The sequence below is a fragment of the Marmota flaviventris genome, chromosome X, assembly GCF_047511675.1.
Source record: "Marmota flaviventris isolate mMarFla1 chromosome X, mMarFla1.hap1, whole genome shotgun sequence".
In the NCBI taxonomy this organism is placed as follows: domain Eukaryota; kingdom Metazoa; phylum Chordata; class Mammalia; order Rodentia; family Sciuridae; genus Marmota; species Marmota flaviventris.
In genome coordinates, this window is record NC_092518.1 from 95,902,585 (window position 1) to 95,916,523 (window position 13,939).

Here is a 13,939-nt window from a genome sequence, read left to right on the forward strand (position 1 = left end):
TTTCTATACTCTTAGGGCTAAAATGATAGTGCCAGTAATACAGCAATGAAATTTGGTACTTGAATTTCCCAATTTGGCAAAAATAATTAGTTTAATTGATCATTTATCAAAAAATGAACAAATTTAATTTAGCATATTATACATGTGTATGTATGTTTTTGCTATGTTGGAACCATAATTTTTCCTTTATCATAATAGAGGATGAATATTTAAGCATTATATTTTCATTTCACATATCAAAAATTGTCATAAATGAGCATTGTTTTTAAGCTGTTTTAACAAGCATGAAATGTTGAAAGGATAAAATTTTGCATATATCCTGCTTTGTTTTAGATTTTTGTCCCTCCTTAGAGATTAAACTGTGGTAAGCTGTAGTTACCTATATTCCTCAGATGCTTACCAGTAGAATTCTTCAGACATAACTGAAAACTCTGAAATCTCTAATCTGTGCTGTTTAATCTGTCTCTTCTGAACTTCTACATCTTGTAATTTTGACTGACAGATTGCTGAAAACATGTTTAAATTTGTGTTGGGTATAAAGCTAAGTAACCTTCCAGCTTTTTGTTTTTAAGTCAAACTATGAGTTAAGAATTCTTTGATCATATTCAGGAAATAAGAAAGCCCAGAAGATGAACTATTGCTTTTAAGATGTTACTCTTGTGCATTGACACTTTGTTTTGTTAGTGATTGCAGCACCATCCTATCCATACCATTCTGTTCCTGCTGCTGGGTCCTCTCTTCCACCACCACCACTACCACTTCCTGCTTCTGCTCTTGAAATGGGGGAGGCTTCAAACTTACCACCTCCACCTCCACCTCCACCCTATTCCTGTGATCCAAGTGGCAGTGATCTGCCTCAAGGTAAGTAGATTTTGAGACTTGTATAAGTTTATTTATGTCTGAGCAATTTTTTAAGAGCTATCTTTGGTTGACCTATGAGGTGGGGAACCAAATGGAAATTGACTTGAGACCATAATGCTGGGTAATTGACTAGGGAAAGGATCAATTGTAAATTAAAAGCTGAGAATATCTTCTGTATAATAAATGGGTAGTTCATTTCAACAACTCATGATGTTTTTTGTTTGTTTGTTTGTTTGTTTTAGTAACAACCTGTCTATCCTGAAGTTTCTCAAATGAGTAGCTTTGCTTTTCTCAATTATTTTTCTTGAAAAGCAGGAGTTGGTATCAGAATTTTTCCTTTGCATAAACTTACGAAATTATTGCAATCTTGAGTGCAACTGAATTTTGAATAGGGCTCTTAAGGGTCTGATCTGCCTTGGATTTCAGCTATGTGTTCCTGTTTCTAAAGAGTAATTTTCCATGGGAAGTTTTTTGTTACCTCTCCATTTGTCAGTATTTACTCAAGAGAATTATAGTTGCCGGAGAATTATAGTTGTTGGTCATTTGCAGCTTGCTTATATTTTTGGCTTAGCATTCTCTTGATTTTTCTAGCTGCTTATCTACTCTGTTGTGAGTTTTTCCCTAGCCCTTAAGGCAATCATCAAAATTGTCTCCAACTCCATTCTGTTTTTTTTTCCCCTACCTTAAAACTTCATTGTGTCTATGTAGTGATTCCCAAATTGTGCATTGGTCTCAAAAGTTTCAGTTAGCTTGTTTTCTAGCTGCTCTCAAGGTATTTCCTGTAGCTTTTTAGACTTCCATTTCAAACTTAAATGTCCATAATAAAATTCCTCATCTTATCTCCCTTTCTTATTCCAGGCCACACAAAATATTGATTCTTCTTATTTTCTTAAATTTCCATCTAATTTACCCAATATCTAAACCCTGATTTCTATATTCTCTCTCCCTTCTTCCCCCTCTGTGTCCAAGAAGTCACCACATAATGCTGATTTTCATTTTCCAGCATATTATTATGAAAATATTCAAGCATACATCAGAGTTTTTTTTTTTTTAAATTTTTAGAGTGGTGGGGATCAAACCCAGGGTCTCAGACATGCCAGACAAGCACTCTTACCACTAAGTCACATCCCAGCTTTTGTAGTTGAATTTTCAAATGCGTAGTAATATATTCATCATCAAGATTCTGTCTTTAATGTTTATCTAGCTTTGTCACATGTTTGTTCATCTTGCCCTCCATTTATCTCCCTGTCAATTGATTAATACATCTTACTTTTTAAAAAATTTTTTAGTTGTTGACAAACATTTATTTTAGTTATTTTTATGCGGTGCTGAAAATAAAACCCAGTGCCTCACACATGCCTGGCAAACACTCTGTCACTAAGCTCCAACCCCAACCCTCCATCTTATCTTTATGAATTGAAAAAAAAATATGTAGATATCAATAGACCTTCCCAGAATAGGTAAAGAACATGTGGTATAAATTTCCAAAATGGAATGCTGTTCACCTGTAGAAAGGATAAAACCCTGTCATTTGTAGCAACATGGATGAACCTGGAGGACATTATGTTCAGTGAAATAAGTTAGGCACACAAATATCACCTGATCTCACTCATTTGGAATTTTAAACTGACCTTATGGAAGTACTGAGTAGAAGAGTGATTATTGGAGGCTGGGAAGGGTAGAGGAGAGAGGAGGATGGGGTAAAGATTGATCAGTGGGTACAAAATTATAGTTAGATATGAGGAATATGTCTGGTATTCCATTTGCATAGTAGGGTTACTATAGTTAATAATGCATATTTCAAAATAACTAGAAGAAAATATTTTGAATGTTTCACCACAAAGAAATGTTAAACGTTTGTGATGATGAATATGCTTAATATGCTGATTAGATCATTACGTAATGTATACATGTGTCAACATGGGATATCATGTTATACCTCATAAATATGTACAGTTATGCATCGATTATAATCAAAACAATGCATGCACCTGTGTTACCTAAATCCCATTCAAGGTATTAAACATTATCATTAAGCTGGGCATGGTGACACACACCTGTTATCCCAGTGACTGGAGAGGCTGAGGCAGGGGGATTGGACATTCAAGACCAATCTCAGCAATTTAGCAAGACCCTATTAAAAAAAATAACTAAAATTCTGGGGATGTGACTGAGTGGTAAATCACCTGTGGGTTCAAGTTCCAGTGTCCCCCCCAAAAAATTACCATCCCACTGTGTTTTCTTATGTCTTTCTTGGGGCCCCTCCCTATTTTTCCCCAGAGTCGGCCATTGTTCTGATTTTTTTCTGCCATAGATTAGTTTTGTACGTTTTAAAATTCCATCAATACAGTATATAGTATTTATAGAAAGCTTCTTAAACTCAGCATAATATTTTTGATATTTATCCATGCTGCATATATTGATAGTCCATTTTATTTTATTGCTGATTAATAGTTCATTGTATCAGTATTCCAAAGTTCATCCATTTTCCTGTTGATTTACATCTGGGCTATTTCCAGTTTAAAGCTGTTACAAATAAAGACTGACAAAGACTTTCTTGCTCAAGTCTTTGTGAATAAATGTTTTCATTTCCTTTGAACAAATACCTAGCAGTGGAATTGCTGGGTCATAGAAATTTGTGTTTACTTTTATAAGAAATTGCCAAACATTTTGCCAAAGCTGTACTATTTTGAACTCTCACTAGCACAAGAATTTCTTATCCTCACAAACATCAGTGCTGTCATTGCTTTTATCTTAAGTATTGTGGTGATTAATGAGGACACTTTAATCCCACCCCCAACCTCCACACCCAACCATGGTAGAGCACATCTGTAATCTCAGTGGCAGGAGGATCACAAGTTGGAAGCTAACATTGTCAACTTAGTGAGATCCTGTCTTAAAAGAAAAAAATAATAAAAGGACTAGGAATGTAACTCAGTGATAGAACACCCCTGAGTTCACTCCTCACTACTTTAAAAAATAAAACACACCATTTTGTAGAGCAGTTTTCTGTTTACAGCATAATTTAGAGGAAGGTATAGCAATTTTCCATATACCTCTTATCTTCAACTGTGCATAGTCTACTATATTGTCAACATCCCCACACCAGACTGGTACATTTGTTATAATTGTTGCAACTACATTAACACATTATTGTCCTTCAAAGATGTATTCATAGTTTTCTTTAGAGTTTACACTTGCTGTCGTACATGTTGGTTTGGACAAATATATAATACATTTCCTCCATTACAGTATTACACATAAGTTGGTTTTGTTGTTGTTGTTGTTACTGGGGATTGAATTCGGGTCACTGGACTATTGACTGAGCCATCTCCCCAGCCCTATTTTGTATTTTATTTAGACACAGGGTCTTACTGAGTTATTTACTGTTTTGCTTTTGCTGAGGCTGGCTTTGAACTCTCTATCCTCCTGTCTGAGCCTCCTGAGCCTCTGAGATTACAGACATGCACCACTGCTCCCAGCACACACTCTTTTTTGTTGTTTTTGTTTTTTAAGTAATAAAACACCTCTGTGCTCCATGTAATCATACCACCTCCCCCAACCTCTGGCAATCACTGATCATTTTATTGTCTTCATAATATTGCTTTTTTCAGAAGGCCATATAATTGTGATCATATAGAATGTAACACTTTCAGATTGCCTTCTTTCACTCAGTGATATGTATTGAAGGTTCCTCCATGCATTTTTATGGTTTCTTAGCTCATTTTGTTTGAACACTGAATAATAATCCATTGTCTGGAGGTACCACAGTTTATATATCCATTTACCCTGTAAAGGATATCTTGGTAGCTTCTACGTTTGGACAATTAATAAGTAAAGCCGCTTTAAACATCCTAGGGCAACATTTTGTTTGGAAGTATTTTCAACTTTTGAGTAAATACCAAGAACCATGATTGCTGGGTCAGATGGTAAAAATATATTTCGTTTTGTAAGAAACTGCCAAACTATCTTCCAAAAGTGACTATTTTTTTTAATATTTATTTTTTAGGTGTACATGAACACAACACAATGCCTTTTTATTTTTATGTGGTGCTGAGGATCGAACCCGGGTCTTGCCCATGCTAGGCGAGCGCTCTACCGCTGAGCCACAATCCCAGCCCAAAAGTGACTATCCTTTTGCATTCCCACCAACAATTAATGAGAATTCCTACTGCTTCATATTCATACCAGCACTGGTGTTAACAGTGTTCTGGATATTGGCCATTCTAATAGGTGTGGAATGGCATCTCATTACTTTAATTTGCATTTCCCTTAGAGCATATGATATAGAGCATCTTTTCAGGTATACTTTTGCCATCTGTATATCTTCTTTGATGTGGTGTTTTTTTAAGGTCTTTGGCTCATATTTAAATCAGGTTGTTTTCTTATAGTTGAGTTTTAAGAATTTTGTGTATTTTGGATAACATCTATTCAGATATTTTTTTGCACATATTTTTTCTTCCAGTCTGTGGCTTATCTTTTCATTTCTTTTGATGGCATCTTTCACAGATGTTTTAAATTGTAATGAAGTTCACTTTATCAATTACTTCTTTTATAGATCGTGCTTATGGTGTTGTATCTGAAAAGTCATCACCTAACCAGGCCATTTGCTTCTGAAAGTTGTCACCAAATCAGGTCATTTAGATTTTCTCCTAGGAGTTATCTTCTAGGAGTTTTATACTTTTGTGTTTTTAATTTACATTTCTGATCCATTTTGAGTCAATTTTTGTGAAGAGTATAAGGTCTTTGTATAGATTTTTTTTTGCATGTGGAGATCCATTTGAGTATTGTTTTCATGTGCTTATTGATCATTTGCATATTTTTATAAAGGATCTGTTGTATCTTATTTTTGTCACTTGTATTATATTAAATTGTAGAAATTCTTTACATATTCCAAATACTAGTCTTTTGTCAGGTATGTTTTGTGAATATTTTCTTCTTTCTTAGGCTTAACTATTTTCTTCATGGTGTATTTTGGTGAGCCTTAGTTTTAATTGTAATAAAATCCACTTTGCTTTCTTTAACCTAAGATATTTTTGCGCACCCACAAGATATTCTGCTATGTTTTCCTCTAAAAATTATGCTTTTAGTTTTGTGTTTAGGTCTGTAATTATCTCAAATTAATTTTTATTTATGGTGTGAGATGGAGGTTGAGGACAGTTTATTTATTTTTTTACCTTATGGCTGGCTTTTCAGTATTCTAGCAGTACCTTTATGAAAAAGATTTTCCCTTCCTCATTGTTTCACATTGGTTTTGGCCAAAAATCAAATGACTATTTAGAGTGCTGGTCTGTGTCTGAACAATTGATCTATTTTTCAATCCTTATGCTAGTACCACACAATTTTTATAATAAATTATCTGTAAGTTATCTAACACTTTTTTAGGTATTCTGAGTCATTTGCATTTCCATTTGACTGACAGTTTTTTTTTAATATTTATTTTTTAGGTGTAGATGGACACAACACAATGCCTTTATTTTTTATGTGGTGCTGAGGATCAAACCCGGGTCCCGCTTGTGCTAGGCGAGCGCTCTACCACTGAGCCACAGTCCCAGCCCCTTGACTGACAGTTTTTACCCCATGTCTTTCCCTACCTCCCTAAAACACTTGGTAATTTGGGATTACTCAGTTTGGGGAGAATTGCCATTTTATTGCCACTTTGAATCCATGAACCATAATATCATAGTAATCTATTTAGACCTTCTTTGGTTTCTAAACAATCTTTTTAATATAGCAATCTTTTATAACATCTTTTGTTAAAAATAGTCCTATATATTTAAGGTTTTGGTGTTGTTGTAAATAGATTAAACTTTCATTTTCCAATTTTGTCCCTCTAATACATAAAAAAAATGCGGTTGATTTTTGTGTAGTGTGTTAACCTTGGCTGATTTATTAAAAAATTGTCTTTTCTTTTTTTCTGGTATGTTTTAAAAATTATCCACTGTGTCCATCCTAGGTCATGCCTTTATGACTTCATCCCTGAACAATTTAATTAGCTTCTCACTTATCTGGTATCTGTATCACTTTGCATCTCTTCCTAGTTCAGAACCCTTCAGTGATTCTTCAGTTTCTGTGAAGTTCAACGGGTTAACTATGACAATTATGACTTTCTACTATCTCATCTCTACTTCATTCCAATCTTTGATTCTTCTGTGAACTCTGTGCACCTAGTTTTGTACTTCTCTTTTCTGTGTGATGATTGCATTCATTCTTTCTGCATGCATTCTTCTAACTTCTTATTAACCCCCAAAAGATACTCTGCCCCCATTAGTAGTTGCTCCCCATTCCTCCTGGCCCTGCCTACTTTTTGTTTCCATAGCTTTGCCTATTATAGTATTTCATGTAAATGTAATATAACAATATGTAGTCTTTTGTGCCTGGCTTTTTCCCTTAATGTTTTCAAGGTTTATCCATGTTGTATAGCATGTATCAGTACTTCATTCTTTTCTGATGCTGAATAATATGTCATTTTATGGATAAACTGAAATTATCTGTCAGGTCAATCAGTAAAAATATATTTAGAGATAGTTAGAGTGCTAGAATAGTATATTTAGCATGTTTACGTTTCCAGGATTGTAGCAAAACACACAGAATGCTTAACATTCTCTCTTCCTCAATACATCTAGTTTTGTTCATTTGTGAAATAAAAGTACTATAATGTCTGGAGAAATTTTATCACTTTGTTTCTTCTTAAATACAGAATGGCATTCCTGTAACATTTAATATTAAGAATAGAAATATAATTTGTATTTGGTAATTAAACCTTGTACCAGAAAAATGGTCTTAGGTAAATGTTCACTTATTATGAGATAGAATTGATGGTTATGTCAGTGTGGACTATAATTGACTACAGTTGACTACAAATGAATACATTTATATCTACTTTAATAATGCTCAAAGAGAAAAGCTTTTAAATGATAGTTCTAATTGCTTATGTCAATCTATCACTAAATTAGAACTTTTTCATTTTAGATACAAAAGTTTTGCAGTACTATTTCAATCTGGGATTGCAGGTAAGTGTCATGTTTAAATTGCTTTGATAAATTCTATATTCAAAATATCTGTTTTGGTAACTGTAACATATTATTTTTACAGTGTAGGCACTTAATGAACATAAAAATATGAGGAACAAAATAGTAAAAGCTACAAAATAAAGGCTATCTTGAAATAAAAAAAATATCTGTTTTGAAAAATCAGATACTTTAAAAACCAAAAACACTGTGACAGAACTAAGATTTTTATTGTTTTCTGACAGTCACTGAAGATAACTAACCATGTTTTCCACTTTAGCCTCCCAGTGGTTCAGTTTCTTTTATTATAAATACTTGTAAATTGAAAGTGGGGACTGGACTCTTAAGTTGCACAACTTCAGCATATATTAGTCTTCACATTGAACATTATATACCAACCATTTACTGTTATATACTCGAAATAAATGGATTGTTTATTCAGCTTACTTCAAAGATTTTTGCTATTTATTTTATATGAAAACTAATTCAGACATTTAAATATTTTTAAAAGCACTCATATATTCATACATATTTGTCAAAAACTGGTTTTCACCACTCTGCTGGGTTATAAAGGTGGGTACTGATAAAAGTCTTATCACTGGAAGGTGTCCCTGATTTGAGGTGAGAGCTCCTTTTTATTTTATTCCTTTAGGGATCATTTTCCCATGAAACACACTTTATTTATTTATTTTTTTACAGATGTACTTTATTTTATTTTTTTTATTATCTACACATGGCATTACAATGATCTTGGCAATTCATACAATTGTATCATTGGGGTATAATTTCTCATTTTTCTAATTGTACAGATTGCAGAATCACACTGGTCATACAGTCATATATATATGTATGTATATATATATATATATATATACAGCAATCATAATAAAACACTTTATTTCTGATACAACAAGATGGTGTGTTTATTGAAAGGTCATATTTTTCTGAAAAGACATCTTAAGATTTGGCAGACAATAATAATATATAGTTTCCTGGATAATACTCAGATAGTTCATATTCTTTATCACTGATTTCCTTACAACTTTATACATATTATACATCTAAATTAAGAATGGTATAGTGGTTTTTCCCCCCTTTGAGACATTTTTCCCTAAATGTAGTTTTAAGAATTGATAAATTACTTGTACTTTAATTATATTTTTTATGGTCACATGTGGAAACTTGTTATCTGTCCTACAAGACTGAGGCATTAAAAATATTCTTCCCAATGAGCACAATGATACACATCTGTGTTTTAGCTACTGAGCAAGCTGAGGTGGAAGGATAACTTGAGCCCATGGAGTTCAAGGGCAGCCTAGGCAACATAGGGAGACTGTATCTCAGAAAAAAATATTTTCCTGCTTTTTACAACATGAGAATACGAGGAAATGCAGAATAGATGCTTTAATACTTTCAAAAATAGTAATGTTCATGACAATACATTTGGGAAATACTGAGGTATAAAAAAACTAACATTACCTGTTATAACCACTGTGAATTTTGAAACATTTCCTTAGTTTTCTAATTTTATGTTACAAAATAGAGATTATGCTATATAAAATTGTAATTGTTTAATTTAAGATGAGTAACTTTGTGTTTAAATATTTAATAGCATGACTTTTTTGCTGTAAAGTACTCCTTTATGAACATCTAATAATTTATTCACCCAGCACCTTATTGTTAAATACTTAAGTTGTTCAATGATTAATGCTTTTTAAAATAATGCTACAAAATAATCTGAATCTTTGTATTCAGATTTTTGTATATCTCTGATTTCCTTAGCAAGCTTTTCTATAATTCGTAGGTCCAAATATGAGGTAAGAGATACTGCAAAAATCTTAGTTCTAGAAGAGAACAAATTTTCTAAATATCAAATCTTATCCCACCTGGAAATGGACACATTTTTAAAGTGATGAACTAAAATACTTTAAGAAAAGGGAATAATAAAATTTCTTCTTGTTGTTGCCCTTTCTTGCCTCCAGTGCTATCACCACAACTACTGGCACTCCATGGTCTATGCGCCACAGATGCAACAGCAGCAGCTTTATGTAGAGAATTATCCAATGTATTGTGAACCACCTTCTCTGGTAGACCAAACTGCTCCTCACTTTTACAGTGAGGTAGGGAGAGCAAGTGGTACACAGATAGAAGCATCAACACATGGTGAGTCTGTAATGGGATTGCCTGCAAGAAAGATAATGGGATTTTATTGTGTACAATTTAATTATAATCTTTTAGATGTTTCATTGGAGCTATATACCTAGACCAGCAGTTATGAAAGTATGATATGTGGACCCCTTGAGGTCCCTGGACCTTTCAAGGGATTCATGATGCCAAAAATAGCAATACTAAGATTTTATTTGTCTTATTGCATTACATTTGCATTCAGGGTGCAAAAATCAGTGGTGGGTAAAATTGCTGGCACCTAATCACAAACTAAATAACTAGCACCAAATTCTGCTAGTGATCAGTATCTTCTGACTGCCACACAATTTGTACAAAAGTATTAATTTTCTCTTGTTTTGGTCAAAGATGTTATTTTTACTAACTTTTTGTGCTTTTGTATTTAATAGTCTTTGACAAAATGGGAACTATTTATAAAACACTGTGCATACTGAACGAAGTATGCTGATTCACGTAAGGAAAAGATGCTTGTGCTATTGAGTTACTAGCTGAACTTATTTTTTTTTTTTTGGAGGTTCTAGAGATAGAACTCAGGGCCTCACACATGCTGGGCAGTCATTCTGCTGCTGAGTTACATACCCAGCCCCCAGCTAATATTTTTTTAATGGAATGTTCTTTTTACTTGAAAAGCTGACAGACAAATTATGGCTGTTTGTACTTGATTGATCTGCCCAACATTTTCTCAAATGAACAAAGTCAGACTATGACTTAAGAAAAAACAACATGGTAATATTTGTTGTCAAAGAAAATTCCAACTTTCCAATAAAAATTAGAGAACCTGGGTCTGCTATTATAAGCTCAACAGCTTTCCAGGAATTACAACTCTGCTAATAAGTGGAGTTATTAGTGAATGCAGTTTCATAAATTGTATAATGAAATACATCCACATTTGGGAGACCAATATAACCATGTGAAGTAAAAGTTTCCCAATTACTAACTCATGATGTTACTCATGCCTCATTTTGTAAAAGAGCTATCCAAAGTGCAAGATAAAACAATGAATTTTAATGTAACAGTATGAAAAGTCCACATTGCCAGTGATCTTTGAGAAACTACCCCTTAGTATAGTTTTGGTGTAGCATCAAAGAATATCTATAATTACCTGAAGTCTTGTTATTAAAGGACTTCTCTTTTCTACCTATGTGTCTGTGTGAGGACAGACTTCTTCATATACTTCAACTAAGACAACATAGCAATAGATTAAATACAGAAGTGCATATGAGAACCCAGCTGTCATCTATTAAGCCATACATTAGAAATTTGAACAAGTATAGAACAATGACACTCTGACATTTTTTTTTGTTGGCAAGTTTTTTTGGGGAAAGTACTTATTTTTTAGACAAACTTATTTGTTAACATGTAATGAGTTTATTTTTACACATATATAATTTAAAATTTTCTCATTTAAATTCCCAATACTGTAAATATTAATAGCTATAGTCCACATAAAAAAGCTGTTTGGGGTTCTCAAGTTTTTAAAAGCATAAGGGGTCCCTGAGACCCAAAAGTTTAAGAACCACTGTTTTAGTCCATAAGTATAGTTGCTGTGTGAGCTCAGAGTATAATACAGATAAGGAGGCATTTTAGGGGGATTTAGGATCTTTGGACTACCCTTCTTGGACAGAATCAGAATAATTTCTCTACCTCTGTAGAGAAGTGATGTGAACTAACCTACCAGATGTGTTTCACATCCCAGCATTACTACTCAGTGGCTGTGATCTCTTCTAAGTTACCTAACCTCCCTAAGCCTGATTTTCTGTATCATGGGAAATATCCAACTTGTCAGGGTTCTAAGAACTAATAAACACCTTATGTGTTCATATACTGTTTGGTGTATATTAGGAATGCTAATTTCCTTTTTCTCTCCCTTATAAAGCATATTTTTGGTTTTGAAATATGATTAGTCCCAGAGAATCTTATCATTATGTGTGTTGATGTGATATGACCTATAGTTATTTAAAAATGTCATTCTTCATTGCATTTTTGTGCAATGTACCTTTTATAAGGTTATTTTTAATTATAGTAAACCATGAGGCAGTGGCAATCTTTATTTCACAGAATAGGCTAAGATAACCAAAGGAATTAAAGATTCCTTTGTATCTCATAGGTATAATCACTGTAGCAAGATCAGAGCAGCATTGTCTATTTCCACTGAAACTGATGTGTAGTAGCAGAAGTGTTGTAAAATAATATTAGGATCCCAAAAAACATTTATGAGAAGATACTTTTAGAATGATCTTCAGTATTATACCTTTAAGTATACATCAAACTGTACAGACACCTGCATTTTTCATTGCTAAATTGGTACAAAATGATTATTTGGATGATTCGTGTTATACTGGAAAACTGCTGGGAAATTTAATTATGACCACTTCTTATAAGAGCTGGAAGGATGCTAGAGAATGTTTATGTATTTAGCTTGTTGACACTTAAATTATCCCAGAACACTATCTACAGAAAGAATAGATTTGACACATTTTAAATGTATGTATAATTTTTTATTTGAAATGTTTTGAATAAATTTTTGGTAGCTTTTTTTAGATGCTGTCGTTTTAAAAAATGATACCATTTTTTTTAATATGATGCTGAGGATCAAACCTAGTACCTCACACATACTAGACAAGGGCGGGCGCTACCACTGAGCCATAACCCCAGCCCCAGACACTATTGTTTATATCTGACGTGCTCCTGCTGCAGTTCCTGTGAACTTTCTTATACTAAATATATTTTTCACCTCTAATACCACCCATTTATGGGCTAGGGCTATAGGTCATTGGCAGAGTGATTGCCTAGAACATATTAGGCACTGGGTTCAGTTCTTAACACTGTATAAAAATAAATAAATTAATAAATAAAATCATTATGAAATTACAAAGACCATTTATAACTGGAGTTCTGCTGCAGTGGATTTTTGTATATAAAGCATACCAATGCATTCTTTGTTTCAGGTACTTTTCTGAATATTGACCCTGGATCTATCCCTCGTGGAGCAGTCTATTATCCAGTAATGTCAGATCCCTATGGCCAGCCTCCTTTGCCAGGTTTTGATTCCTGCCTTCCTGTTGTGCCAGATCATTCCTGTGTTGCCTCCTGGCATCCAGTTGGTATAGCATATGGTGGTTCTCAAATTCATGGTGCTATAAATCCTGGGCCGGTTGGCTATATTGCTTCACCTTCTTCAGCTTCTCATTATGTACCTCAGAATATGTAAGATGCAGCAATATGAAGAATATTGCACTGCCGTTTTTTTGTTGTTTGGTTTTCAAAGAGTGTTTTATGTTACTGTTTAAGTGATGTAGGTGGTAAAAGTCATCATTCTTGTATCTGTCTTTAAGATTATTTTATCTTTTGATTTAAAATATTCCTCTAAAGGAATACTACTTTGGGCTGTGAATAAGGAAATCCAGATGGATGTACAACTAGCCCCATGTTGAGCATAGTTCATTGTATTCAGATGTTTTCCTGTCAGCCAGCTTGTCACCTTTGTATTAGCTGATGGTGCCAATTGATAAAAGGAGTAATCATACAAACTATTAACCTTGGTACAAGTATCATACATATTAATATTAATACCTTGGTTCAGACAAAACTGTTCAAGATTGGAATAATTTCGACTTTCTAGAAAGTAAAACAGCAAACCCAAGAGTTTTTGTTTCTGAAAATCTTAATATTAAATGAGAGAGCTCTTCAGGTTTCTTAAGAATTAATCTGATCTGAGTTGTGTTCTGTGATGTTAATCAGTTTTGAAGGCACATGGTGCTCTGCTTTAGATTTCTCTCATATGTTATTGTTTAATATTGGATTTATGTAACTGTTTTACTGCACAGTATTGAATTGGTGTCCTTTGCACAATTAGCAGTAAATAAAAACGAGCATTTAAAATT

General features: G+C 33.4%; 1 protein-coding gene across 5 annotated transcripts in view; it reads left to right on the forward strand.

Moving 5' to 3' along the window:
• Alg13 (ALG13 UDP-N-acetylglucosaminyltransferase subunit) overlaps positions 1-13,939 on the forward strand; it is a 72,021-nt gene extending 58,082 nt beyond the window's left edge. For all 5 annotated transcript variants that reach the window (XM_027930805.2, XM_071605997.1, XM_071605998.1 and 2 more), the window contains 4 exons: positions 685-861; positions 7,834-7,874; positions 9,854-10,034; positions 13,004-13,939. In XM_027930805.2, coding sequence (XP_027786606.1) covers positions 685-861; positions 7,834-7,874; positions 9,854-10,034; positions 13,004-13,266 — 662 coding nt within the window. In that variant the 3' untranslated portion in view covers positions 13,267-13,939. The remainder of the gene's footprint in view (positions 1-684; positions 862-7,833; positions 7,875-9,853; positions 10,035-13,003) is intronic.